The sequence below is a fragment of the Brienomyrus brachyistius genome, chromosome 15 (assembly GCF_023856365.1).
Source record: "Brienomyrus brachyistius isolate T26 chromosome 15, BBRACH_0.4, whole genome shotgun sequence".
Lineage (NCBI taxonomy): Eukaryota > Metazoa > Chordata > Actinopteri > Osteoglossiformes > Mormyridae > Brienomyrus > Brienomyrus brachyistius.
In genome coordinates this window covers 9,651,718-9,674,452 of record NC_064547.1, presented here as the reverse complement: position 1 = coordinate 9,674,452, position 22,735 = coordinate 9,651,718, and the positions used below count along the sequence as shown (strand labels likewise).

Here is a 22,735-nt window from a genome sequence, read left to right as displayed (position 1 = left end):
TGTGTGGAAGAAAACGTCTATTATTATGTAAAATTATGCTTATGAAAACAAGTTCCCCCGTCCAGCCACCTTCACTTGAGCCTGACTCCAATTCATGTTTCCCCTCAGCAGTTCGGCGGTCTTTATTGAAGCCAGGTGTAACACAAGGCTTCTGACCCGGTCGCTTCATCGAGTATAGAACATTGGCGAGTTCCATCACAGTTTTTAAAAAGCAATCTGCACATTCACATTTCGCGACCAGTCGTTTGCAAATATATGCTTCCGTCTTACACAAACCAAAGACCGTGTAGAAGTACACCTTACGAGTCTTTTGGAGAAAAAAAAACACACAATAAAGTAATGTATATGACAGCAAATATTTACAAAGTAAAATGCAAAATCCAGTGCTCACCTGAAAACTTTTCACCTGTACTTCATATATATATATATATATATATATATATATATATATATATATATATATATATATATATATATGTGTGTGTGTGTGTGTGTGTGTGTGTGTGTGTGTATACACACGCACACATACACGCACACACACACACACACACACACAAACACATACATACATACACACATACACCCACATTATGCACATAGTAATTGGTAATTGTCTTGGTGTAGAAAGGCCAGCTGGAGAAAGGAGAAGTGTACACTTTCCCCAACTCTTCTTTCTTGCGATGCTCTCCCTTGACTTACTGTAACATCGCGTCCCCGGCCATTGCTGGCGTTGGCTCCGTGCGCTGCGAAGGGGACCGGACCGCCTTAGCCCGAAAGGAGGGCACGCAGCATTCACCAACGCAACTGGAAAATTGTCAATAGTGCCATATATTTATGCGTAGTCTGCGTCGCCCTTCAGCCCGCTTGCCTGTAATCTTCTTTTGCGACGGCTAAGGATGAAAAAGAAAAGCTGTAGTCTTGCTGCACATGATAACATATTTATATGATTAGTTGCTTCGGATCTGGGGGCGGCGGGGCGAGGGGGGGGGGGGCGGCGGTGGGGGTAGGGGTAGGTTAGAGGAAGCTCCGAGCCGCTCCGTACCGAGCCACTCCGTGTCAGGTTTTGACAGCGACCCATTGAAAGGCGGCTGAGGCACAAGGCAGCCTGCATAGGACTTGGTGTGCTGGCTCTGTTTACTGGGACCGTGTTCCTCCGTGTTTCCGGCATCCTCAGCACCGCTTATGAGCAGGATCCTCACTAAATGCAAGCGGGCTGACTAACTTAGTACTCATACGGAAGGGCACGCTGTTATTCAAGGCGACACGGAGTGGATTGACACTGGTGCTTCAGTTTGCCTTGTTCTTCCATATCAGAGCTGATATCTCAAGCTTTTTTTTCATAGTACTGTATTTTTTGTCGCCCTGCGCTGCTGTCTTTTGTATTATTTATTTTTTTTTGGGGCATCTTTAGAATAGGAGAGAAAGCCGGACTGTTGATCGATTCAGCACCTTTGCAATGGGACCAGTTGCCGGGTCTGCGAGAATGTGTGGACTCGGAGAAAGACCGGCTGCCCGATAAAGCGTCGCCTGTCCCAGATAAGTGGAGCATGCATCAGGACTGCATTAGCTTCCCTTTATGCTGCGTGCTCTTCATTAGGCTGCAGAGGACTTACTACGAGGCTGCCTGCTTTGCGTTTATTTTATTCCACTGTCTGACCGATTTTGTCTTTACCACCAAACATCCAACCTGTCTGATTCCCTTTAAAGGTAAGAATTTAAAAAAACATTCTCTCATTCACGTAGGTTTGTCTTCTCAGTTCAGTACTGCCGGGCTTTTTTTATTTCTAAACTTTTCCTTAAAGTACTGAAAGTTTTACGCTATGCTTCTTTGTTTTTTTAAATACATTATAAACTTGAGTCCCTGTCGACACATTTGTGATTATAAACCAGGTAACCTCAGTGTACATTTTAGAAATGCAGCACAAACTGTACGAGGCCATTTAAACTTGACATATCTGAACTGATAAAGAAGGGGAAAGCAGGTTTAAACATTATGTACAGTTTATCAGAACAGATGCGATGTGTTTAGAGTAATTAAAAATGGTTTAAGAAGCACGATGGATAATTTAAAAAGGTTAATCAAAACATATCCAAAAGTGAATTGATTTACAAGACTGCCCTTTTATTGAGTTGGAATGAATGCAAAGTATAGGCTTTTTTGAGACGGTGGTTGGTTTATTTGAACCAGACTAAGCAAAACAGTTTAATTGGAAATTATGCGTCTCAAGTACGAGCTGGACGGATTTCTCCAAATATTAGTAGCTTGTTGGCCTGTAAGAGTTTGTGTGAACGTGTGTGTACGGGTTTGAACCCGTGAGTGAGTTTCCATGAGGTTATGTGTTTTTAAGGAGTATTGGCTGTAGTCACAGTTATAAACACTTTATTTTTTTCCGCTCCCTTAATGTACTCATAAAATGCACAAAATACATGAGCAAAATTGAATCTTAGTTTATATGCAAAACATCAATGTTATCTGTGCAATTTTTGAAAAACTGATAAGCAATACTGGTCTGAATGTCTGGTGAGACACTACTGCACACAGTGGCAGTAAAATTAGATCATTTTACGACACATGCATTATTTACCGATATCTCAGCCATTATGTCAGCCATGTGTTAATCAGCAAGCAAGAGGCAGGGAAGCGGAGCGGGTCTGCCGCTGGCGGAGTGGGTTTAGCGGTCTGGATCCCGATTTAAAGCCCGTTGTCCGGGCAGCTGAGCCGGACAGAGAGCCCGCATGGATCGATAGCCCGGAATGTGTCCGGCACAAGAGAAACATTGTAATACTTTGGTCTGAAATGTGTAGTTACACTCGTAGCTATTAAAGTGGATGTACACGTTGCAGATTCTACTGTCTGTGTATTAAAATCTCTAGATCGAAGTCATCGTGCAATTGTACTCGCTTCACTTTTAAAACATATTGGACCTGAAGTATTTACTGTATTATAAGTGAGGTATGCTGGGGTCTTTAGTCCAAGGGACCATATGAGGTTTTGCCTCTGTGTGTGATAAAAGACAGGGAAGACTATAGGCACCCGTGAAGGGTATTATCTAAGATAAACTGCCTGTAAACTGGAAAGGTTGCGCTTAGCTGAAGTGCTAGTATACACGTAAAGGACAAAAGTAAACTTTCTATTAAGAACTGGGGGGGAGGGCGATAAACCTCTAATACCTTTTTAATTTTAAACTATAGGAAAATCAGATATTCTCTGACATTTAGGATTTTTATTCCACAAAACCATTAAGAATCTAGGAAAGTGGAATTAATAATATGTTGATATTGCACCAAAACAAAATTTATTTTAATGTTCCAGACAGGACTTTATTATTTTTTTTATATGTCTGGTTTTGAGTGAAAGGAAGAATTCAGCAGAACAATTGTGCTGTTGTTTGATTTCATTGACCACACTGTGATACACTCCTTTTGTTCCGCCTGTCTTAAAAAGAAATGCCATTTCACATTATTCTGCACAAATTGTTTGAATTAATGCAAGAGTGAATGCTTACTGTTGAAAGCTTCAATTAGCATATCAAAGTAGTCACTGCTTTAGCTCAGTGGAAGGAACTTCAGTCCTGTCCCACATTTGTTTTGGCTAAGGTGGAGAGGGCAGAGGGGTATATCAAGGAATGAAGTACGGAGTTGAACTTGTAATCTGTTTTAAGACATTTTACTCTCTCCATGCAAACAAGTACAACATGCTAATCCTTACTTGCCAAAAATGATGTCATTTGTAACAAAATATGCATTATTGTAATTCACTTTCAAGTAAAGTGACTATCATCGTTCATGAAGTTGCCTTCACATTTATTCTCAACCAATTAACACTATAGTGTGCAATGAAAATCAGAATTTGTAAATTATATAAGCTAGACATGAATCTCGTCTCAGTGTTTTTATTTATCCTATAGATAAGAATAGATAGCAATTTTTTTTTTTTTGCATTCCTGCAAATGTTAGTTATTGCAATGCTTTTTTGATTGATTTCAGTTTTATGATCATTGATTTATTATGATGTTGGTTCTCAGTCAGCTATATTTGTTAGAACAGGCACTGACCTTTATATTAAAATGATACAGAATGGGCCGGTTGTGTTTGACAAGTAAGTGTAGAAAGGGTGGTCTTTTTTAAAGAGAGAGATAAACAACAGCTGCTGTTTGCAGAAAATAAATAGGTTATTTGCCAGTACAAGGTATTGCACTGCCTTTCTTTTCATTTTCACTCACAAATCAATAGCCCACTGTGGCTCAGTATAGATTAAAAAATAGACTAGTATTTATTGTTAGTTCCTGTTTTGGTTTATTCTGGGTCAAAGATAGTTATTACGTGTAACTTTTTTCTCACAAATGGCAATATGTATAATAAATCTAATACATACTTTCTGTTCAATTTGTGGCAAATCTAGTATTGCAGTGAGATTATTCATTACATTTGTTACTCTTATAGTACTGGAACGATGCGTCATACCTTCAATAAGCGGTTCTGTTACTGCATGTGACCAATCTAGCATCATCGTATAACAGAGTGCCAATCTAGAGCACTGCATATTTTTTAAGATTTTTTAAGTCATTCCAGCTATTATTAAAGTCTTTGAAATGAACTGTCATCAAGGTATGGAAGACATTTGATTTATTTTTTTCACCAAAAGAACCAATGCAATGTTCATCATTTATTATCATAGGTATTGGTTTAGATGATTGCACCAAATTAATGGAATTAGTGAGTAACATATTGACGGCTGCCGTTCCTTGCAGTATAATGCATCGATTATCATGTAAGTTGTGATTATTATTATACTAAAAGGTCGGCAGAATGCAAAAATCTTCGTGGTCATGTAAGCAAAATAAAAACCGAATTAGAATAGAGCACATTTACAGCAAAATGAATAGAGGCAGCGAGCGTCACCTGACAGTGTCAATTATGGCTTCTTGATTTGTCAGCTGTCTCTCTGTCAAAAAGAGGGAAACCCAGAGGCAGGAAGCGGTCTGACAGTTTAAGAGGTCATGGGATCAAATCAGCAATAAATCTTCCTGCTGTGAGTTCGGATTTCTTGATTCGCGTGTAGAAATTTCCCGTTCATCTTATTTTTCTGATTCCTCACACTACACTTACAGCTGCCCGAAATGAAGAATGAACACGACTATTACAAGTATGATTGTAAGTTTAACAATATGCATCCACCTCTGTGTTTGGTGGCACACAAAGCTTGTGTTTATTACTGCAGTTTTACAGCAGGCAATCACTATAACGCCAGAAGGCAGCTTGTTTCCTTTAAGCCATTTTGTAAAACATTTGTTTCCACTTGCCAAAAGCTTCTGAGGCAGTAAGGGCAATTTTTGGTTCTCAAATGGCTAATGAAATTCTTTTACTCACATTATAAAGTTTTACTTAGACGTTAAGAATGCAGTACTATTTTGGGCTGTATATCGACTACATCCCTATATTTGTCTTTCCCCCTCTTCCCTTCTTATTCATGCATTTAGATCAGTGAGAAAAACATGGCAAAATGGCAGGAACCACAGAATTTGGTGTGATTCACCAGGTTACATGGTATAAAATCACTGTCACTGCAAATTACGCGGTTTGAGGTACCAAAAAAAGTCCTAAGACACCATGACCTTAGACTTATTTTAAAGTTCTGGAATGTTATTAAAAATGAGGGAATGCAAAAGGATGGCGGATCAGTGATACATTGTGTTCTGTACATGAATAAATTAATACAATGTGATAGACATTTTAACATCACGTAAAAATCTGGCTGCTCTGAAATGGCCACGAGGACCTTTTACTCACCATTTAATCAGAAGCTGGCGAGGGTACTGACCATAGTGAAATATAAAGGCATCACTTTTTTATACTGAATTTTTTTTGCCATCATGAATTTTCCTAGTGATATTCTATTTAGAATTTGAGAAACCGAGTAAATAATCGATCTGACCTGTGCCCGAATCCTTTAAATTGATATATTGTAGTTTTAATACATATTCTGCAATCTCACAAATAGAGGTTTCTGATTCTTTGCTTTGTTCTCTTGCAGTGGTATTTTATTAGTATGTCATTGGTTAGTTTTAATCCTTTTACGCCTTCTGATTGAGAATCAGAACAAAGTACACGCTTACTAAAGTGTCACACTTAAAATTGCACCTGTAAGTAACTAGTAGGCCATTTTAATAGTAAGGAAAATGTAAATTAATGTACTGAAATGATGGTGAATTTGAAATGATTTGCTAATGTGCTCTCCTTGACAATACTGGTACTGGTAATGTTAAGACACAGCCTAAGCCTTCAAACTACACTAAAAAGCCACCTACTCCCACAGAGAAACACATCACTTAACAATGTTTGTATATGAATAGGATGTATATTTCTCATGCACAGCTGCGACAGTGTGAGGGATTATGATCAATTCTGCTATTACGGAAGTGAACCTCCGAGGCAGGTATTAAAAACAAACAGAAGCTGTAGCCAAGGACAGTGCTGGGCTAAGTGTGATCTGCAGCTGTCTGCGGGTTATGCTTCACATCTTATTATGGATTATGAAACTGACGTTCACATTCTTGCTTTTATTTTAAAGCAGACAATCCTGCAAATTAAGCTATAGTGAAATATCCTGCTCCTCGTTGATCACCTGATTCTAACTTTATGCAAATAAAATAAATGTTGTAACTGTAGTCATAATTCATGACTATTTCATTATGTTATTGGTGTCAATGCCTGGCAATTGAAGGACACACCTAATCTCAGTGCACTTGTATGTGTTTCAGTCACTTCACATTGAAAAAAAAAAGTCAGACACATGGTTTATTACTTAGTAATATTTATCATATAATAAGTATAATTTTATTTTGTCGTGTAAAAGCCTGTCAGAAAAACAATAAATGAATGTCATTAAATGTTGATAATACACAATGGAATATATATTATTGTTGCTCATTTGTAAAATTTGCATTTGTTTACAATTGAGACAATGATTCTGGCAGTTTTAGAAGTAATGTATTTTTAGCAAAAGGAAGATGGTGTAAATACGGTCATTGTTTATAAAAGTTGTTCACTGAATACAAACAGTGGATTTCCCTCTTATTAAAACTACACTGTATATAACTGCGACTTGTATTGGGATTTTATATTATTATTACAGCTTTAGGGGAAGTGATTTATTGTTTCTAGTACTTTATTGCAAATATCCCTCAAAATGACAATGTGCATTATTTCAAATTAAAGTATGTGACAGTGCTGAATACCTTTAACCATTCACAGAACGATATCCAAATTTCAGTAAGTTACATCATTTAGGCACCAACCATTCATTTGATTTGCTGATCGTGGTCGTTTGTTAGTGTTGCGGCCTGTAGTTGTATGCTGATTTCTTCTTTCTCTATATTGATAAATGGAGTGACAATTTATCATTTAGTGCATAATGACTAATGATTATTTTATGTAACCATGTTGACCTGGTGAAATGGAACCCCACTGATTTTAGCTGCAGACGTTTCCAATGAATGCATTACTCCAAATTTAATACATAGGGTTCGGTAATTCTTAAAACTTTTATCGAATTTGTACTATCAGTGAAGCCATTCTTGCAATTTGGAAGGTTAGATGACTCAACATTCAGGTTGATTTTTTTTTTTTTTTAACTCGTTCTACTTGAACCATGTATGATCAGGCTGAAGTTCTGTGAGCAGCATCGCACCGCAGGTTCTCACACTGAGCTGGCCAAGGAACTATCTGCCCCGGACAAAGACACGTTGTCGAGGACAGCCTATAAACGGTTGAACTGAATGGCTGCATCTGTGATTTTCATCTTCACTACTGTGAGGGTTAGTATCAACACAGCAACTGGCAGTGTTGCACCTGCTGCTGTCTCAGCGAGAGGCTTCCTGGCCGAGTTCGCTGCAGGATCACTCTCCCAGTCTTGACAAGTCAGAACTTAAAGGGCTGAGCTTGGGTCATGTTGCCCAACTTGAAGAAATTTCTGGGGAACACACTTGAAAACAGAGGACAAATGTCACAGCAAATATATACGTTTAAATCAGATTTCTGCCCTTGGGGTGAAATTTGTTCCATTTGAGCCTGGATATAATGTCTCCCTCTACAGAGTGTAGCATAAATCACAGACTGACAAGGGGATGGAAGCCTTGGTAAAACATTCCCTCGTTTAGTCTTGTCATTGCTTTTCACAATCTGTTAGGAGCATATCATTATCATGAACATGCTCTCTTTGGGATTAAGTCTGAGACATGTCCTGTATTTTTTTTTTAACTGGGAAGAGTTGCATCGGTTTAAAATGAGGAGTCTTGAGGGACATTGGTGACGGTCACTTTGCAGGCTTGCACAGGTACCTGTATACCTGAGCCGTGTTCTGCCATTCATGAGCTGCGATTTTCCGCCTCCTCTATTTCGCTTTTTGACCAGTCACTAATGCTTCTCATTACCTGTGTCAGTATTGTGCAGAAAAACCGAGCATATTCATTGAGTTAAATCTTAAAAACGCTATTAAAGCCCAATTGACCATTACCTGAAGTTTAAGTGTAGTTCACATGTTTTCGTTAAAACTAAAAGCATCTTAAAATTAAGAAATTAATTTGAGCCGAGCATAATGTGTGACCCTTAGCATAATCCATTTGGGCATTTGCTGTGAAAATAGCTATGTGTAAAAACATATGCTTTTTAAATTGTTTAATCTTGCGAACAAAGAATAATTATTTTATGATCTCTATGCAACTGGCCTAGTGCATTTATCTTTTGTTCTTACAATATATTATTTGATTGTCCTCCCAAAATACAAATCTACCTTGGTATTTCATGGAAGTCAGATGATTTTGAAAGAAATGGAAATACCATCTGTTTTTGAAGGTATTTACCTTGAAAGAGATATGTGGACATCTTTTAATCGATTACTGAGATTTGAAATTTGAAAAACAACGCAAGGTCCATGGAAACAGTAGGTCAGTGGATGAAGTTTAAGGAAACTTAAAAAGAAATAAATGAATGCACAATGTTATTGAATGTAGAGTACCTGTGCATATTTATGGGCTTCTCAGATGTAATACAGCATTATTTACATTAGCATTACATCTATAACCAAATTTACAAATACCTGAATTTACGAATGAAAAAGAAACTAAATGTTACATCCGATGGGAGTAAATCAGTGGAATATCAAGTACAAAAAAATGCTACACAAAATGAATGGAGGATGTTATTTTCCATCTAGAATTATCCATCCTGTAGAAATTACAAAAAAAAAAAAAAGAAATCGCAAGACATGCTACACTCTTGTCCTTGTACATGCGATGCTCTTCATTCATTTAACACCTTTACCACTGATCATGGACCAAACTGACAGGATACTGCCCACATGTCCACTACAATCACAAGGAAGTTGGGCGAGCCCGGAGGCAGCTAGAGAACCATTTCTTTTTTGCTTTTTTTTTTTTTTTTTTTAGAAATCTATTTAACACTTGTATTAACTGGTTTATTGTGTCTGATAGCATCAGTCTGGATCGAGGCGTTTTAGCAAAAGCTAAAAAGATCTTCCTGTTTGCCTAATCTTTCAGTTACTGTTAACTCTATTAGTCTGCAAGTGGGCATGAAAGCTTGGTTTCTGTGTAAAATCGACACAGCGATTCCCGTCCATTAACCATGTTCGGCCAAGGCTCGCCTGCCTATTTCCCTGACAGCAGACATGAGCGGCGGAGCCCCAGTACAGATGTCTTTCTGTGGTTAATGGTTAAAGTCTCTCCAGTCTTACCAGCTGGCCTTCAATATTCACCATAAAATAATATACCTTTGATTGTGTTTCCTTTGTGCTTTTTTTTTTTTTTTGCTACAGCCTAATCTTTTCACGTGTTAAGCACCAACCAAGCAAAGTACTATTTGGACTGTGTCGAGCTTCCAGTGGGGATAGAGAGTGTTTTGACGAGTGCGAATATTTGTGTACTGCGATAAAGAGAGATTGTGGAGCAGTCTGGTTTCATATTAAGGAGTCCATTAAGTTCCATATTTCATTTACCCTTGGTTTTTACCTGCAGGGGGCGACTGTGAAATGAGCTCAAAACAATTGAGATCAACCAGGATACTGCACATCTGAACTGTATCAAATTTCTGTATTTTATTTTTGAAGCATCTCCGCAGTGTACCAAATGGAAAAAAACACATTATTAGTTTAAGTACAATAATTGCAGAAATGAAAATTATACTAATTTTGAAAGCCATAGAAATTGTCTTGTAATAAAAATATGAAGATAGAGTTTTAGATACTTCTTACATCATCTCTTGCACTCACTTTTTATTTCTATAATTTTTTCAATCCAACAATAACTGCATTTTATTATTCCAAATAATCTTAATCTTAGTTTTATGACACACAGGCTTTGTTTTAGTCCAAATGTTTGCACCCTGACTATTCCATTTGCATTTAGTAATACTACATTAGTCTTCTTCTAATATGAAAACTTTATTTATCTGATGTTTGAGCTTGGTGATCCAGTGATTTATCTTGTTAAGAAACAGCCTATATCTAACAGAGAGGTTGTCTTACAAGGAGATTTCTAGCATCCACAAGAGCTATTGTCAGAGTATTACCGTCTTTCTCAGCGTGATTTTGCGTTATCTGACTCGCACTATATTCATATTGAGTTTTGTGCGATCATTATTTTTCGTTGCACTTAAAGTGGATATTAACCGCCGCAATTACACTTCTCTGGATTATCTAGGCATTGAGACAGACATGCATCTTTCTCTTATTCAACATCTTTTCTCCAGTTGAAAGGAATGACCCAAACAAACATTTTATCACTGGGATGGAATGAACACTTAGACCACCTTTTTTAAGATTTAAATTTATTTGAAGATTGAGAAGAAAGACATAACACTGGAAGATAAAACATCCGGGGACGCATCTCATACAATTCCCTGATAGTTGCTCAATCATCATGTATGGCTCTGAATACTCAGACTTTGTCTTGACTTAGAATTATTTCTGAAGCTGTCATAAAGGAGCATGCTGTCTCAAAAAGATGCGGCGTGGAGAGGTAGTGATTGCTGCATCTTCTGTCCTCCTGTGATGGTGGATGATGATAACACTATAATTCATGTACATTAGGTTTGTATAGCTTCAAGACTAATTCGTCTTTGCATTTATGCTGATTTATTTACTCCATTAACATCAAGTGCTATAAGATGCTACTAAATGGATATTTTCTACTCAGATCAATGGCATTGCATCTTTTTTTTTCCACTTTGGGCTATATTATGCAGGCATACATATTCTGTAGAAGAGAGTGTTTCATAAGACAATGAGGCAAATCTGCATTAAAATGTTTTGTAGGAAGCAGGAAGTAGTTCAACATTACGGCTTCTGCTTTTGTCTTGTGAGGATTGCTTTCAGCACTACCTAGCAAAGGCACACTATGCAAGCACAGTTTGGCTCTGGCTCATACTATAAGGCAGACAGGCACGCTCAATGAGCCAGTCCAAGGACAATTCGCATCACAATGCTTCAGATAACACTGGTGGTTAACACATGTTAATGAACATGTAACGATCCCAGGCTTTAGCACAATGTGAGGCCGTTGTCTGTGTTCTGAGCTCTCGAACCCTTGGGAGATTGGTACTAGATGCTATAAAACTACATCTAATTGAACCTGCCTGATAAAAGTCCGAGCCTCCTTGTGTCAATCACTGGCTCTGTGGTTCTTTGTAAGGCAATAGGATACACTTTTATTGCTATACTATACTGGTCTCTTTTTTTAAAGGTGTGTTTAATGTTTATGGGCCTGGATTAAAACGATGACCTTGTTATCGTCGTCTTGCAAGTCGTTCGGGGGTGTCGCTCCGCACTCGGTTCCACTAACGCATCCAGAAGCATGAGATGTTTAAGCTACATCTCCATGGAGATTAAAAATGTCTGTATAGGTTAAACATTTAGGTTGCTATTATTAAAGGCACAATATAAAATTTAAAAGGTTCTAGAATGTGCCGGAAACCAGCTTGGTGTGAACATGGGGATATTTGTCTTTGGACTGTGTCGTGCCATAATCTGCACCTGGCCATTTGGACGATGCTATACATTCCCCCTCAAAAGGCTGGAAACATGGGATGTAAGTAACAGCTGCAACAACAATATATGTTGTGTTTTTTTAATCTATATGGGTTAGGTCTGTTCGGCTTGCTTTAGTTAACTAGATAGGTTTTGTCGGAACACCACATTGTCTTGGTATACACACACACACACACACACACACACACACACACACACACACACACAGATATGTAGTTCCATGCAAGAAAAAATAAATAAAAATAAATTGAAAGTGACCCTTTTTGTGAAACACTTTTGTGAAATATTTAAAAAATTATTTTATTCCATGATACTGCATTGCAATATGTTTATGTACATGTATGTACATGTGTGCCCGCGTCTGTGTGTGGATGCCTATATTCCTCAGTGTTTTGCAGCATACAGGCTGCCTATTATCGTGCCTCAAATCAGGACTTGTGTTCTCAGAATACTGTGCAAACCTGATAAGCCACACATGGTTCCCACCAGCACACTGTGGACATCGTAGACTAGACACCAGCTTGAAAAAAAGGCCTTCAGCATTGTCTTGTTGATTGTTCAGAAAAACAAAAATGTACACGAGAGGGCAAGCCTGACAACTTCAATACGAAACAGAACACATCTCCATTGTTCACCTACCCCAATAACTGGTTTGATTAACTAACTGATTTATTATTCTTAATATACTTGATTTTGATATTTTATTTAACATTTGGCGCCATGAAAGAATGATGATTGTAACAATATTGAAACATTCAACACATTTCTACTATATGATATTCTAAGTAAAGGAGCAAAGTAAAAACACTCACCTAAAAATGTTGTATTTCGTCACTTATTCAAATTGATTCATTGAGAATCTTCACACAAGGTCTTGAATGTGTTGGGGGGGGGGTGCATTTTATGCAGTATACTGTCCTATTTTGTCTGGGGAAAAAATGTCACCTCACATGGAAATTAACAGATGAAATTTCTTTGTATCTGAAGAAGTTCTTGCTAGGGCTGTTGCTATGACAGGGACAAAAGCCATCTCCCAGCCTTGTGGTTCTGTAGCATTTGAATGCCTTTTGTAAAAAAAAAAAAAAAAAAAAAAATTCAAACAAAAAGTTTGAAAAGCTGTGCTACTATCGTATTGTCATAAAAGATTTTAGGTGCCAACTACTTTCAGAAAAAAAGAACTTACATTTGGATATTTTGAGGCTATATGCCTTGGTAGAAATCTGCAGTTTTTTTTAAAGCATGTCATGTATTTATTTGTATATTGTTGAATTTGACTGATTTGTAATTACTGTTAGATGAAGGTTGTGCCTATCATCCTAACTTTTGTGCTGCATTGGTAAAATGCTGATTGGAGGTGTCCCATGTGCGTTAGTTTGCACGTGTCAGCTGAAGATTAGTGAAATTCTTCAGCTCAGGTTTTTTTGCTTACATATTAATAAAATCAGAAAGTAGATGAACAATTTAGTTATTCGTTTTATGATTAATACTTTAATTATTATCATCATCATCATTATCATTATCGTTAATAATAATAATAATAATAATAATAATAATAATGATAATACTTGTATTATTGTTGCTGTTGTTGTTCTAAAACATTTAATCAAATATCAGAACAAACTTTGTCTCTAAGGAGAAATTTGTCTTAAAATTACAGAGGGTGATACATTTATTTACTTTACTGCTTAATATTCTGTCCGTACAGGTTTTGTTCTCTGTGGTCCCTTTAAAGTTTATTGTTGCCATCAGTTATCTTAAAAATTAATTATACTGTTAAATAATACTTTACCACCTTAATGAATTATTTATGGCTTGTTCTCTTAAGAGAGACAAGCTCTGTACAGCAAAGATTTCTTCTTTTTTTAACTCCTTCCATTGTTATATGTATTAGTCAGAAACACTAACTTTTTAATGTGAATATACTTCATGAAAGCCACTGGACGTAGCCGATTGCTTGGAAAGTATAGGGATTTATCCTATTTTTTATGTTTATACTCTAGACATTGTAAATATTATAAAAGTTATTATTCATTAAAGAAATTCGAAACACATTGGTTTCCAACTGTGTATGGGTCTTGCAAATAGGGTATTTATGAGCTAATTCATAAGGGGTACTAGAAAAATACTTAACACTGTATATAACCTTTGTCAGGTTTTAGCTTGAATTCTGTGCATATCTACTGTGGGAATCGTGCTTCCAACATAAACATCTATTCACTGTATCTGGAATGCTTCCTGTTCTTTGTCAAAGCTGGTTAGTGATAAAATAAGCCAATTAAATTTGGCAAGACAGACTATAATGCTGTGCACTAAGAGGTAAATATGTGGGGCCTGAAATTTAATTGTTATGCTGTTTAATGTTTTCGTGTTATGAACGGCATCATTAACATGCGCACTGAGTCTGTGCTGCTTAAAATTCTGGTGCTGCTCTCTACCAATTTATACCTCCAACCAATAGTTCAAATACAGCTTCATATTGCTGATATGGGTACTTTAACACTAGCTTGGAATACAGTGCGAAAAAAAAAAAAAATCACCGAATTCTGCAAGATTGGCTTAATGATTAACAGTAGCGATGGGATACAACAGGCATTGTATATAATAACGTGATTGAAATGCTACTCGTATTAACAATCGTATTGTACGCTCTTCAGGTGTAGTGTTCTGATACTTAACTCCATGCCTTCTTTGGTCATAGAAGGGTAATTTTTTTTTGTTAATTGTTGTGATTGCTTAGTTTTGTTATATACTTTTTAAACATTGGAATGTTATAATAGAACATGCACAAATATATAAATATAGATAAACTGACAGACAAACAAGCTAATAAAATAATCACAAAAATAGCTGTCATATTATAGCAAAGAAATGCTTACATTATCCTGACTGTTTGAGAACCAAAATATAAATATTATTAAATATTGGTGTTATTATAATTATTGCTTTGTTTTCAGTCAACTTGTTGTCAAAGGGAATTAATTAAACTGAGAGACTTTGTTAACATTATTCTGCGCTATTGTGGTAAGAGCCATAGCAGCGACACTCAAGCTATGGGAGTAAATGTGTGTTTTTTTTTCTAACTTTGTACCTTTTTTATTATTAATGTCAGCCTATTAATTCCACATCTCAAAGGCATTTGGCCTATGCACCATTTTCAGCTGTGGGAGCAACTTTCGAAACCTGTGACCTGAAACTCGGATTTACAAAGCAGCCTTGTTGTAATCCTTGCTGAAGACCCCTGAGGCTGAATGAAGGGTGAATGTCCAATAGTCACCTTGGAATTGCTATAGAAATGAATTCATTTTAATAAGAAAAAAAAACATACTGATATTTTTTTTCAAAAATAATAATGATTATTCTTACAAAAAAAAATAAAAATAGGTGATAGTAGTATTTGCCTCCAGCTTCCGACCGCTTACTCCGGGGGCCTGGAGCCGATTGCGGACAATGCAGGTATGCTTGGTATTGCAGGTATTGCTGGACTGGATGACAGTTCATCGCATGACTGCATGTCTTTTGGTGTATGGGAGGAAATGGAGCACCATAAGAAAGCTGCATGGTGCCGCGAGAAGATGCAAACTCCGCGCACACAGTAGAGGTGGGATTTGACCCAGAACCTTAGAGGTGTGAGCCACTGAGTCACCACCCACTGCAACATTTTATTTTATTTTATTGTTCTGGATTTTAATGCATTTTGTAGAACATACTGAATAGCCCAGTTTCAATAATTGCAGTAAGCTTTCAAACTGTCAGTTTTATACATTTTTAATACCAGTTCTATTTAGTTAGTAGTACAACATTATTTCACATTTACACGAGTAACTACATTGTTCACATGTACCTTATACATCCAGTAATGATAATGGTATCTGTTGTACGGCCACCATGATCTTCAACTGGATAGGTCGTTTAATGGTGGCTGCGTACTGTGGCCTCTACGCTCCTTAAAATATTTATGAAATGTCCTTTGCATAAGTAAAAACAAAATGGTGCAAGTTGTGTGTTGCGGATGACCCCCCCCCCCAAAAAAAATAAATAAATAAATAAAAATCAATAAGATAAAAATTTGAATAAAACTGCTCAATTGATTGATGATTGGTACTAGCTTAAAATTTCTCCTTACATTTCTTCTCTTCATTTTTTTATCCGGAAAGGCTGCACGAAATAGAACCGTGTTGTGCTTAATTGCATTCCGATTTATCAAATAGCTACGTGCCAGCATTGTGTCAGGATTTCAGCTTAAGTTTATTTAATCATGCAAATACTAAAAAAAATAACGTATTATTTGAAAGCATTGTAAATGTAGGAAAACAAAACAGAAAAAGTAATCAAACTTAGAAATGAGTCCACAGGCAGTCCCATGAAATGACACAGTGATGTTTAAAGTACTTTTTTTAATATTTCATTTTTTTTGCTTGGAGCCTTTTATTGTGGTACTGTAATATCCTCATTAACAGCTGGTTTTGTGACCTTCACCTTGTTAATAATACTGTCTGTCAGTAGTAAGACCGCATGTCCTCACACTCTCAGATCTGTACCTGTAAAATGCCACCACTATAGTCCGCTTGTCCTATTGTTCCACCTTTCAAAGACAAATGTTCTTTTTTTTGTGCTCTGGCTAAATTGTACCTCCCCCCTCCCTCTACCACTTAGCAGGAAAAAATGGGGTTAGTGATATAAAGGCTTTTAGGGGACATGCATCTTCCAAAAACCTTGCCAGGGCAATAAGCGAATGTGACGTGCTTAGGTGACTACAAAAGCAGCTTCTGCAGCCATCTCTGAAAGTGTCGAAACTTTGAGCTGTCCCTCTCTGCGTGTAGATGTCAAAGATTTTGCTCTAAAATGTTACTAGTGATCTAAATGCCAGCTGAAGAAGATTTGTGAAATCATATGCCATTTTCTTTTTTATTTGTTTGTTTCAAGATATATTTTATTTGCTTCCCTTACGTATTTTTTGAACAAGAACATTCTCGTACATTCTTTAAGGCGGCTATAATCTCTGGGCTAATTCAGAGGTCAAGCAAGACTTGCAGGTTGTTAATCTCTTATTGTAAACCCACAGCTTCCCTCCCATTTGTTTCTATCTCTTGTCTCTTTCCCATTCATCCAGTCGTCCCTCCGTAGAATGCCCAGCTCTTCCCCTATTCTCTGGTGACTCTCTCACCAGCTTGAGAGGAACAACCACAAGCTTTGTCAAAGGAATTCAGTATGGCTTCACATCTGCTTCTCATTTGATTCTCCAGCGTTCTAATTGTAAAGTCATTTCTCAGCCGTTATTTTAATGGCTTTCTCTTGTTTCTTAAAATACTTGTCTTTTGAGCTGTTGATCGAAAGAGCAAATGCACACAGTGATTCATATATATGATTCAATGATAAACCTGCTCCAATTCCTTCTTCAGAAAACAGCAGATGTTTCAGATAAAGGTACCTCTTAACCCACAGGGGCCAGGACCTCCTGTATTTCAGTTTTTATGATGATATTTGAACATATTTGCATCATATTTGGCTAAAACAATTCAGCATCTTCACGCACAGCAGTCTGTTCATAATATTTGATTTCAAAAATCATTGTCATTAAAATACATCTATAGATGTATTTTGGTTAAACAACATACCTAAACTGTGGCATAAATTTTCCAAAATTACATAGGCATATTTAAATGTGTATTATAATACGTATGTTAGAATAAAGCCATATTATGTTAATCGCCTTACCTTTTGTTTCAGCTCTGATCAAACCTGATCAGAATCCATTAGAGGAACAGTTTGTAGATGATTATCAGTATTTCCCTGTGCAGCTTAAGAAGAAAAGTCTCCTGCAGTGAAGGGAGACCTAACGGGGTTTAATGAGGAGAACGTCAGACAGGTTCCATTTCTGCTCTTTGGTACAGAAAACGATCACATTAAACACTCAGCATGATAACGAGATACTAAAGTTGACTAAGATTAAGATATTAACATTAGCAGGGATTTCAGTGTGTGTCTGTGCTCCTGTATACATTTATATGCTGTAGTCAGAGTTAGTGGTATTGTTTTGTGTTTGAACATCGTAGAAAGATTAAATGATTATGGCTGAATCATTGTTCTCTTTTTTCAGCATGTAATGTAGTTATAATGTGATTCTTTTTCTGCTTTGCGTAAGGGCACATAAGCTGAATTTATTTACTACTAAATAAGTGGTATTGGTACCTTGGATATTATACCATTTCTGTACCAAAATTTTTATATTTATTTATTCTGATCTATATAAAATATAGCATATTCCCCTTAATGTTGTTTTATTTTGTGTATTTGTGTAGTTTCACATCAGCTGAGCATTTAAGTAGTACAAATTTAGTCCTTTTTGGCTACTAGCTTTTTTGAACTAGGTGTGTGTGTGTGTGTGTGTGTGTGTGTGTGTGTGTGTGTGTGTGCCTGTGTTCCATTTAAGGTAAGTTAGGGTTTAATAAAAAAAAACAAACCTGAGTGCTTTACAAGTTTGATTAGTGCTACCAGCAGTATTGGGGGTTGTGTACTGGTTATACTGGCCAAATATACAGGTATACTCATTGAACATAGTATTGCTATTGGCATTGTAGCATATTTTAATTAATTTAAATGAATTTAGAAACGTGCTAAATATGATATTCATAGTTATGGCTATGGTGGAGTATTTGCATTATCTTCTCTTACAAATGTTCAAGTATAACATCTGCCTGTAGTTGACGTAGTGGATTTATGCTGATGTACAATTGTCTGTGGGTTTCTAATACTTACATACATACGTACACACAATTGAAGCTTTACTCTTCAGCTAATGTGCTACTGGCATACATGATCTTAGTAGCTAGTCCCCAGTCACCACTTTTACTTAAATATCTCTTAATGCAGTACTATGCGCTTGAAGTAGTAGCTGTAATATTCATATGAGTTTATTGTTAAGCCCTAGCTGAGTCTTTTCAGGGAAATTGTTTTTTTTTTTTTTAATGTTGCATTTATTTTGAGTGGTACACATTTGGTCCTACAAGTCATATACATTTGGCCCTTAGTCTAAAATAACATTCATACCGTAATTGAAAATTTGGTCATGTGTCCTTGACTGCACAGAAGATCGAGCGGACCAAATTATTATTTTTTTATTAATTTAGTTGTGCGACAGTTATTAAAATGCACTGGAAAGATTTACTGAAGGAAAAATGACCTAATCTTGTAAGACCAGCGCTTTTATTATTAGCAAACTTTTTGGGGTCTTCCCTTCCAAGGAAAACGCAGCAGACGTGTCCCATGTAGCTGTTTAGCGATTCTGTTTTTCTGTGCGCAAAAGATTCATGGGAGGGAACATTTCTTGCCGCCAGAAGTGTAACCATGTAGACAAAGCAGGGCAGTGAGGAGTGAGGATTGCATGCCTGAGCACATAGATAGGAATCCGTATGTCAGAAGTCTGCCAGCTAGCTGTGTGTGGTATTTTAAACTCTCGTGGAAGCAGGGCTGGGGGGAGAAAAGAAAAAGGTCTAAATGAATCAGGTATATATGCGGCGTGGTTTGGATGTGGCGCTAGTAGTGGTCATGTGATCACATGCAGTTTATAACACTACTTTGCAAGTATAGTGTTATAAACAGTGTCTTGGTCGTTTTTGTGGTTGAAGGAGGAGATATACCAAACACTGGAGATGAAAGGGCAAGCTTTTCCGTCCATTAAGGGATCTTCTCTCCTGACAATGATTATCCTTCAGCCTTTCTCCGCCACTTGTGGATTTACAGAATTTATCCCTCTCGAGCTCTGCTTTCTCATTTAAAGCTTTTGGGTGAAAATGAGGATCCTCGCGAGGAGAAGGTAGAAAGAATGCTCCTTACAGCTGAGGGGAAAATGGCTAAAATGAGGACGCAGTGAAAATAATGTAGTGTACATCATGCATGATCACTTCCTTTCTATTTTTTTATTTGTTTTTTTTTTTTTAGGTGAGAAGATCAATGATGAAGATTGAGATCTGCAAGTCTGGAAATTTTTAAATACACTCACCTGTACCAGGGGTGCAACAAAAGCACAATGGCAGTGTGGAAACTACCAACTTTTTGCTGGGTAGTCTTTGCAGTGGCTCATTTACATTATTCAAAAGGTAGGTAATCATTCACCAGCTATCGCATGCTGTGACAGTGTCTTTGAGAGCTGCACGCGGAGCACATCTCGAACGTATGACAGTCTTTCATATATTACAGAATATACATATTGCGAAACTTGCTTTCATTTCTCCATTGGATTTCTGACTGAGAACACTGGAATTTTGTATATATTTTCACATTAACAATAACGATGTAACGTTATTAAGAAATATTTATTTGAAAGCTAGGTGACACGTTCTGATTCCGTGAGAGTCATTTGTATGTGACGAGGCAACATCTTAGCCTCAGACTTTCATTGGTCTATTAAATTCCTAAAACATCCAGATTCTTAAATCTGTCAGTATGCCTTAATAAACTACCCCCTTTCATTGGTTATCATGCTTTTTGGTGAATAGGACACTGATTTACCCCGAAAGTGCCTCTCTTAAGTATGCTACTGTGATACTGTAATACTTATATCTAACGTGCTTTTCTTTTGAGTAACATAATGCTGGTAACACTAACAGAGGAATTCCATCTAAGGTATTTAATTTTATGCATTTGTGATGTTTACTGATATATTTAGCTGGGGGACAACTATAGTAAATAATTCCTGTAATTTGTGGTTATAAATCTTTGTGGGTTTCATTTCACGGGCACAAATTTTTAGTGTTATCTGATTCTCGGTGAATATTCTGGCCTTGTATTTACATGCTGAATAATCACAGATTGATAGTAAACTGGGAAATATATAAAATATCAAGGTCCAGGAATGGGTATAGAATATTTTATTGTTAGCTATCTTGTTTTGAAGATGGCTTGACATACGAGCTTTGGGCACCCAGATCCTGCCCCTGTATGCAGTACGCTTATTCTTTCCGGTGCCGTGGGTTTCCTTTGGGCATTCTGGTGTCCTTCCATAGTCCAGAGATACGCAGATCGGCAAACTGCCGTCCCTGAATCACTCAGCCTAGCTGCACTAATGCTGAGTCAGTGACTTGTCAGCTCGTACATTTGTGATGTGCTATTTGCCTCACTTGTACGATGCTTTGGACAAAAGTCTCTGATAAATAAAAAATAAATGTAAATATAAATTAGCCATTGTGTGTGTGTGCCTTGTGATAGACTGGTATCCCACCCGTGGTGTCCCCCCTGGCCTTCTGCCCTACCATGCCTTGGATTGGTTTCTTATCCCCCAGCAACTCTTGTATTGCATAAGTGGTTGGGAGATGGTTGGGCACATGTTTTTAGGAAAAGGAAATTGGTATAGCAACCCAATAGCTAAAATAATCATTCTTTATTTGTTATAGACCATTGTAAAGCTTCTTAAATAAGAACGTACTTGGCAAGGGCTTAGGCACCATATAATGATTCATTTTAAGATGTAGGATGATCTGGATTCTCTGCTGCTGGTTGATAGAATGTTTCACTTCCTGTCACTGACAAATCGGACGTGACGCCCTATACTATTTAGCAAAGCACCATGTGCAGTATCGCCTTTTCTGAACATGAGTAAAGTACAAGCTACAAGCTCATTGTTTCTTGGCTCAATGGTTATCATTTCAGCCTCACACCTCCAGGGCCCCGCGTTTGATTTTTGTCGCAGCTCTGTGTCCGTGGATTTTGCGTGTCCTCTCTATGAAGGCATGCATTTCCTCTTGCTACCTGGTTTCCTCCTGCAGCACCAGAACATGCAGTTAGTAGAATCAGTAAGCCTCCACTGTAATTCTGTAGTGTGTGCCCTGCGACAGACTGGCATCCTCTTCACGGGTTCCCCCTGCCTTGTGCCGTATGCTTTCTGGGAATGGCTGCAGTCCCATTAGGGCTTTGAACTGGGTGAATTAATGGATGGATGGATTTCTTTGTTTTTGGCTGTTTTTTTCATACATATTAAATTTCACTCGTGATAGACATGCTTTTTCTAACTGGTTTGCTTGTCTCCCAGAATACTTTGGTGCCACACATCGCTGTTCACCAGGTGATTAGCTAAGCCGTGATTGTGTTTTATTTAGCTGCACTATGGCTGTGATCCTCCAGGTGAGCGGCTGTCATGTAATCTGCGTCTCTCTTTTGGTAATGGTGCTGCCTTAAAAGTTCTTGAGTTTTAAATGTTAATCGTGCTCATCTGATTTTTATTTAAGAAAATTCGCTCCTGAATTATATTATGTGTCGACTCTTTCGTAATTTACTTAAACATCTTTCAAGATCACATATTCTCGTGATCGTCCCTTGTAACCACAGGGAACAGCCCAACAACAGCTCATTATACGCAATATTCCTAAGCAAACATGGTTCATTAAACAGCATCCTGTCCGTAATATCCTTTTAATGAATTTTTTGTAATTAAATTAAATGGGTTAGTGGCATGCTCTAAATGGGTAGAAGTTTAGCTTTTGTTGAAGTTTGGCTTGAGATTAATAGCTTCAGGGTTCATCCCCTCCTGCTTCATTAGAAATGACACATACGAGATAGAATAGTTTTTGTTTAGGGGAAAGTTTTGTCTGTGGTTTATTTGCATCGTCTGTATGGGTTCTGTGTTCTTGCAGGCTTACTTCATTATATTTTTGAAAGGCGAACAAGTATCTTGAGTGTAAT

At 37.3% G+C, this 22,735-nt stretch overlaps 1 protein-coding gene across 18 annotated transcripts in view; it reads left to right on the top strand.

Annotated features, from left to right (window-relative positions):
• Nucleotides 1–1,054: 1,054 nt before the first annotated feature.
• Nucleotides 1,055–22,735, top strand: part of adgrl2a (adhesion G protein-coupled receptor L2a) — an 84,816-nt gene continuing 63,135 nt past the window's right edge. For 6 of the 18 annotated variants that reach the window (XM_048976732.1, XM_048976747.1, XM_048976735.1 and 3 more), the window contains exons 1-2: nucleotides 1,057–1,707; nucleotides 20,000–20,157. In XM_048976732.1, coding sequence (XP_048832689.1) covers nucleotides 20,088–20,157 — 70 coding nt within the window. In that variant the 5' untranslated portion in view covers nucleotides 1,057–1,707; nucleotides 20,000–20,087. Of the gene's footprint in view, nucleotides 1,708–19,440; nucleotides 19,565–19,686; nucleotides 19,875–19,999; nucleotides 20,158–22,735 lie in introns of those variants that run through there. The other 12 variants (XM_048976730.1, XM_048976728.1, XM_048976744.1 and 9 more) reach the window with 4 other exon arrangements.